The following is a 7,173-nucleotide window of genomic DNA, read 5'->3' as shown; positions in this document are numbered from 1 at the left end:
ATATAAATGATTAACCATGTGAATGAGAAAAAAAGAAAAAGAAAAATCAAATGGGTTTTCGCTTACCTTTTTTTTTTTTTTGCTGTCACATTCAAATGGGGTTCATGCCATGCAAGTATGCAACTAAAAAGTGTTAAAGAAATATAACGGAATGAAAGATTGAACTATAAAAAGAGAGAGTTGAACCAATGAGGCCATGCCTCTCCAATAATAGAGGGGCGGTGCTGATGCCAACTTCTTACATCAGAATTAGTATTTTTAATACTAAATTATATATAACGTTAACTAAGAAGTTCGGAAATTTTTGGGAATAATTTTTTATAACTCTGAGACCAACATTTAATAATAGAAATGTCCATCATTTATTTTTAAATCTAACACTAAATTCGAAAAATATGTGAAATAATTACATAAGAATTAATTATATCAGTTTTTTCATAGTTAAATATTTTTGAATAGCATAGTATAGATGCTCAAAAAATAATTATACCAGAGTCTAATAGTATGATTTTATGATTCTAGCTAGATTTATGGATTTATCTAAAGGATGAGTTAAATATATATGTCCACAAGAAAAATGAAAAATAAAAAATCTAACCTTACTTATTTTTTATTAGTTTTATTTTCTCTAACTCAATTAATACCAAAACTACCCTTTGTTAGATATGAGTGCTAACAAAATTAATAACAAGATAAATAATTTAATTCTAACAGTAAAAATAATATTGTTCATTTATCATTGGAAACACTAATTATCATCGGAAACAATAAAAAAATAATAATTTTTGTGGTTATCTATTAGATTGACAATGTAAATCAAATTGTATCGCGATAACTAAAAACTAAAACACTGTTCGGCCAACATTAAAAATACTATTCATCACGAGAGAAAATAAAAAGATAGTGATTTTGGTGATTATTGATTTGATTAGCAATATAAATCATATTGTATCACGATAATGGTCAATTTGTATTTATCGTGTTAGATTATTTATTATCTGATTGATATCAACTAACTTAAATGTTAACATGTTTATTTATTTCAACAACTTATTTATTACCGTTAATTTATGCATTAACATATTTATTTATCATGTAATTGTTTATCACAGTTAACTTATTTGTTATCGTGGACGTAAAAAAACAATAAAATCTCATTCTCTTCTTGAGTATCCTCCTATGTCGCCATTCTCCCAAATTTTTTTCTTTTTTCATTATCAACTGCAACTCCATTCCATGTCCACCTCACCACTTTCTCTTCTTCTTCTCTCCTCTTTATTTCTTTTATCTTCGTCCTCTCTATATTCAATTTAATTTACAAAATTACAAAACTATGATTTCATCCCCAAATTCTTCAAATTAAAAGTTTAATTCATCCCAAACTCGTGTAAGTTCTCTCCATTTTTGTGAATTGTTTGGTGATGATTGTGTGTTACAAAAAAACGATGAATTTGATGAACCAAATGGGGAGTTAGATATAAAATCTGTTTGTGAAGAAATGGAGGTGACGACAAAGAAAGAAGAAGATTTGGAAAGAGGAGAATGTGGAAGAAAGGGTAAAATCGTAAAAAAAATCATTCTCTCTCTTGTCTATTTAATTAATAAAGAAACATGGATACATACTTAATTCTTTGGTCCTTTGAGGCCATCTCCAAGGCAACGGTAAAACTGCATTTTGAAATGATGCATCCACTTTTTCACTCCAACCCAACTGTAAATATTACACTATAATAGTGTGATTCCTTTATTTTATACAGTACTCCACTATATTTGGTGTGTTACTGTAGCAACAGTAAAAATAAAATATTAATTTTTTTACATTAACATTATTATTTAGTTATATTATACTAAATATGATTTTTCTTGTAATTTAATAATCTTACTAAATTTTATAAGAAAAAGAATAATGTATCAAAACCATAATTTTTTTTATTTTTAATTTCGATAATATGCAATATAAATCAGTAGAAAATATTAAAACAACAACAAAAAATTGATTGAGAAATACATAATAAAATTCAATTAACCATTGAAAACATAAAATTATAAAAATTAAAAGCTATTTTTGATATATCGATTGTAATTTTATATTAATTAATAAATTAAAAATATTACAAATAAAAGGCATCTTTAGTTTAATAATATAATAATAGAACATATTATTTTTAGTGTGATATTTAGTGTTATGTTGGAGAAGGAAAATATTTTAGTGTTAAATCTACACCAAATATAGTGTTATTTGAGCACCAAAATAGTATTATCGTTGGAAATGCCCTTAGCATAGATACTGATATTTTCCTCTATCTAAATTCATAAAAATTGGCTTAGCAAGGTTTTTTTTTTTTTTTTTCCTTTTTTTTTTCTTAACTGAAGACTAATTGTAACTTGTAAGGTTGATAAGTGATAACAAGTTTGATTTAAATTAGTTCCAGCCTTTTCTTGTCAGTTGTGTTTTTAATCTTTTTATTTCTTTTTGGTGTTTCTCTGTTCAGTATTTCTAGCTTCGTACATATAATATTATAAAATGTATATAAGACCATACACAATGGTACAATCTTTGGTTGGGTGTGAGTAATATAAAAAGGAGAAAAAATAGAAAAGTTGTGTAGAAGTTGTATGTTGGGTGTAAGTTTACACTTGGGTGTGAGTATTAAAATAAAGAGAAATATTGCACTCTCTCTATCTCTCTCTCTATTTTCTCTCTCTCTTTAATTATAATAATAAAAAATTATTCACAACTACACTTACACATGTGCCATTGTGTATGCTCTAAGCATTTTCCTAAATTAAATATAAGTAACCAGCTAATGAGGATTCAGAAATATAGAAGGGAAAAAAAAAAGTGAAGATAAATAGCACATGAAGTAGGAACATAATTAATTTAGCTTCGATAATTAAGCATGAAAATGAAAGAGCATGTTTTGGCATGCAGAAGAAGAATTATGCATTTGTCTTTTCACGTGATTAACCTAAAGCACTTAGCATATAATACCTTCTTACGGTCTTTCCACATGTTCTTCATAGGCTTACTCATGTTTTTTGGTTTCATAATTATTCCCCTCTATATTTCTGGTCGAAAGTTCATGTTCTCAGGTTCATCTTATCCATGATATGAGAGATATAAAGTAAAGAAATTAGATTTAACAAGACTAATTTTGAATCAAATATAAAGAGACAAAGAGATGGGATAATCAAAATTAAAAACTAAAAGAAAATGTAGAGAAGTGGAGCGGCGAGAGTGAAGCCAAAAGAGAAGATGCTTATCTACAAGTCACACTAACTTAGCTTGCATCACATGCCTCTCTCACTAATTCACTCTTATAATTATATGAATATTCAATTTAATTTTATTTCCAATGACATAAGAAAATTGGTGTCAATGTTGGAGAGTTGTTGAACGTGAGATGTGACCTATGTCTTCTTCTTCTTTCTTTTATCACTTGTCATATCATACATATTATAGAACATATAATTGTATGTTTGTAAACTGTTATTTCACATACTTCTCCATTGGATGACAATGAAATTGTACAATTTAAAATTAAAGTAACACAAAAGATAAGCTAACTTAGTGGTTACACTCGCCATACTAATCAAGAGTTATAATAATATTGGCTCACCACAATGGTCTAAACTAAATTAAAGTGGAAGAAAAATGACAAAAGTAAGATAGATCTAATGATAGATTTAACATTTTAGTTTATGAATTGAAGATAAATAAAGAACTATTGTAAATTCATCGGTCTCTACAATATCATTTCAAGGTTTGACTTATTAACACACCTTATTACTTCTCTCTCCATCTCTTTAAGTGTGTAATACAAGCAAGTATTTCTCTCACATATTCTCTCCTTTCTCACCCAACTTCTCCTTTTTATTAGTCTTCCCAAGATCACACTCTCTAAAAACCCTTAATTACTTTTTCAAACTAATGGGGAAGCTCCAGAAAATTGGGAGAGTATGGGATTGTTTTTTTCTTCCGACAAATCAGTGTTCATGTTTTTGTCTAAACACTCTAGGAGATGATGAAGAAGAAGTGTTTGAGAAGAAGCCATTGATAGATTCTTCAGCAGAGAAATCTGGGAAGGTCATGAGATTAAAAGATGTTGTAGCTGCTGATCATCGCCAGACTCTTGCCTTTCATCTTAAGCCTAAGGTAAACCACAAATCATCTCAACATTATATCTTGTAATATAATATGTATGATAATTTCTTGAGCTTTGAAAAATGCTTATCACAAGGAAAATGTTTTGGAAGCAGTGAAATATATGTTTTATTAGCTCTTCAAAAGTTGTGTGGGGGCTTTTTTTCTTCTATGGTGGTGTGCGTTTTTCTAGTTATTCTAGTTTTTTTTTTTTTTCTTGTTCTCCCAAAAATCGAATAGAATAATACATGAACTTATAAGTTATAAAAACATATAGTTTCATCTAAGATTTTATATGAATTATGTCAAGAGTTTAAAGTTCGAAATTTTATTAAGCCTTTTATTGAAAATAGTTGTACTATAAAATAGTTTGGAATGGTGATGGTGATGTATGCAGATAGTGGAGCTAAAGGTGTCAATGCATTGCTACGGATGTGCGAAGAAAGTCGAGAAGCATATTTCTAAATTAGACGGTAACGCCAAATCTTCTTTAATTCTTTAGGCTTTTCTTTTAGGGAAATACAATTACATACAAGTCATGAAATCCCTTCAATAATTGCGTCTAGTTTATTTTTTTCTTTGTCGTCAATATTTATAATTATTTAAACCAAAATGGGTCCGTATTTTCTGTACATGTAGAATTCCAAAAAGTGAAGCTGAATTGTTGAAACCATACAATAAAAGCTGAACCAAACAAAACCAAGAAAAAATCAAATCAAAACTCCGAGAAAAAATAAAAAAATAATGTAGCTTATTTATTGATATTTCATATGGTTAAAATTAGGGAAGAAAAAGATTAGCTAACTCTTTAATTATCAATAAAAAGAAAAATCTAGCTAACTCTTAATCACAATCATTTGTTAAATGAAAAAAACAAAAATTAAGAAATAGTTTTGTAAGAAATCATTGCAAACTACAATAGAACAGAAATTCAAAGATAGCAGAGTTCTGACATTAAAGAACTTTTGGTTTTTATATATTTAATATATTTTCTAAACAGGAAATGTTTATGAAACTGTTGAAAGACTAAATATGGATTTCTTTATAATAATAAACAGGAGTGACATGGTACAAAGTGGAGCTAGAGAGCAAGAAGGTGGTGGTGAAGGGGAACATAATGCCAGTAGATGTGTTAGAGAGTATTTGTAAAGTCAAGAATGCTCAGCTTTGGTCTTCTTCTTCTTGAATCACTCTTTCTTTTCACATGGGCCTTTCATGTCAATCTACATCTTCATGTCAATCTATATTATTATCATTATCTAATTATGCGTACATACACATGCATGCATCTATCTCCTCTAATATCTATCCCTCTTTTTTTTTTTGTTCCATTCTATTTTGTAACATTTGAATCTATCTCATTAATCATATATACAAATTAGTGGAGATGGTTTTCTTTTCTCCATACAATCAAAACGATAATAATCATATCCTATCCCTAACACTATACATTGCATTGATGACTATTGTTAACTAATTCATTTAAATCAAATTCCAATTGTTAGATTAGTTGATCACTTTGATTCCATATTTCCATATCAAGGTTTATGAGTTTATGATGAATGGATAAATCATTTATGTATATTATTTTAAAATCATATTTTATTTGATGTGAGAATTCTTAACAAATTTTGTATGTACGTGTTTTATTCCACAAATATTTTTGTATACCTATATTTCATTAAATGATACGTTTATTATACAAACACCAAGTGGTTGTCGTTTCCCATTTTAATATCCTGGTTAAAATTTATAATCAGTCATCACTAAATAGTAAATACATGCACATGCTTAAATTTTATAATTAGTTTTAAGAGTCTTCGAAGTCTAATACCACCAACAAAAGTCATTTTTCTATGTTTTTTAGAAGTTAATCTTGGACCACGACACGAATCTGCATTTTAAAATTAACTAGTAGTAATACATCTTATCTTAAAATAATGCTTTGGTTAGTTACATGTTTAGAATATTGGACTCGGAAGTATTTTACAAAATCATTACATAGTTTACATAGTCGTGCAGAGTGTGGACCATAGGAGCCCCCCTTCTATGTCGTAGCCTGATACGTTGCCTCGTTTACCGAATCTAGCTTTGAAATGGACTATGGATTCAATATTACATGTAATATTGACTCTTTTTAGCAAGAACAAAAATCTTTTAGTACTATTTTCTTAACTTACTTGTTTGCATCTTCTAAATCCGTCTCACATTCTGTTTTCAGTATCATCCATAGAAAAAAACAAATTCCACTAAACTATGTTATTTTAAATTTCATAGGTGTCATATGACCCCGTTGCTTGTGAACTAGCTCCGCCCGTGGTCTAGGAGAAGAGTAAGTATATATTTCTTTAAGAGAATAGTTGCTCTCCAAGATGGTGTTCAAACTCGGATCTAATGTGAGCTTTGCTCTCCATAAAAAATACTAGTTATGTTGGTTTGGTTGTTACCATCTAACCAAAAGAAGTTCGATGTCTAAGCGACAAAACTTGTTGTCGTCTAAGCGACAAAACTTGTTGATAACAGACACTAACATTTTGAACTAATCATCAATTAGAAACGTAAAAATGCAAAAACTAAAAACAAAAACCATTTTTCAAGAACCATAAAAAAGGTTAAAATCCGAAATTGTGTGTTTTCCCTTTATTAGACCATCTACATTGCAGGACCACCCCTCTGATCTAAGCCTTTTTTTAATCTAAAATAATGGGCTTATGGGCTTAAGATCAGCCTGCCCGCTCTCATCCTGGATCAGTTCTTCTTTGTGTTGTGGGGTGACATGGCGAGATGGCATTGGTTGGGAGAAAAGGGATAGGAGACACAAATTTCATTTCACCCAAACTAATAAACTATGTATTAATTAGATAAAATGTTTTTGTGCTTTTATTAAGTAACTAGGATATTACCCGCGGTACACCGCGGGTTAAATTATTTAATTAATTTTATAATTTTATTTTAAGGTGATGAATTTGTTGTATTTATTTTATATGTTTTTTTTGGGTTTTTTTAATATGTAAATTTTCTAAAATCTA

General features: G+C 28.7%; 1 protein-coding gene across 1 annotated transcript; it reads left to right on the top strand.

Annotated features, from left to right (window-relative positions):
• The first annotated feature begins 3,785 nt into the window (after positions 1 to 3,785).
• Positions 3,786 to 5,488, top strand: LOC9321713 (heavy metal-associated isoprenylated plant protein 8). The gene is made up of 3 exons (XM_021030841.1): positions 3,786 to 4,156; positions 4,542 to 4,617; positions 5,203 to 5,488. The coding sequence occupies exons 1-3, from the start codon at positions 3,932 to 3,934 to the stop codon at positions 5,328 to 5,330; spliced, it is 429 nt and encodes a 142-aa protein (XP_020886500.1). The 5' UTR covers positions 3,786 to 3,931; the 3' UTR covers positions 5,331 to 5,488.
• Positions 5,489 to 7,173: the final 1,685 nt, after the last annotated feature.

This window comes from Arabidopsis lyrata (genome assembly GCF_000004255.2).
Source record: "Arabidopsis lyrata subsp. lyrata unplaced genomic scaffold ARALYscaffold_3, whole genome shotgun sequence".
Taxonomy (NCBI): Eukaryota; Viridiplantae; Streptophyta; class Magnoliopsida; order Brassicales; family Brassicaceae; genus Arabidopsis; species Arabidopsis lyrata.
The sequence above is the reverse complement of the archived record's forward strand: the minus strand, read 5'-3'. Positions and strand labels throughout refer to the sequence as shown.

Coding starts and splice junctions, on each gene's coding strand:
- LOC9321713 (XM_021030841.1), top strand. CDS start 3,932: ATGGGGAAGCTCCAGAAAATTGGGAGAGTATGGGATTGTTTTTTTCTT. Junction 4,157..4,541: donor CCTTTCATCTTAAGCCTAAG/GTAAACCACAAA, acceptor TGATGTATGCAG/ATAGTGGAGCTAAAGGTGTC. Junction 4,618..5,202: donor GCATATTTCTAAATTAGACG/GTAACGCCAAAT, acceptor AATAATAAACAG/GAGTGACATGGTACAAAGTG.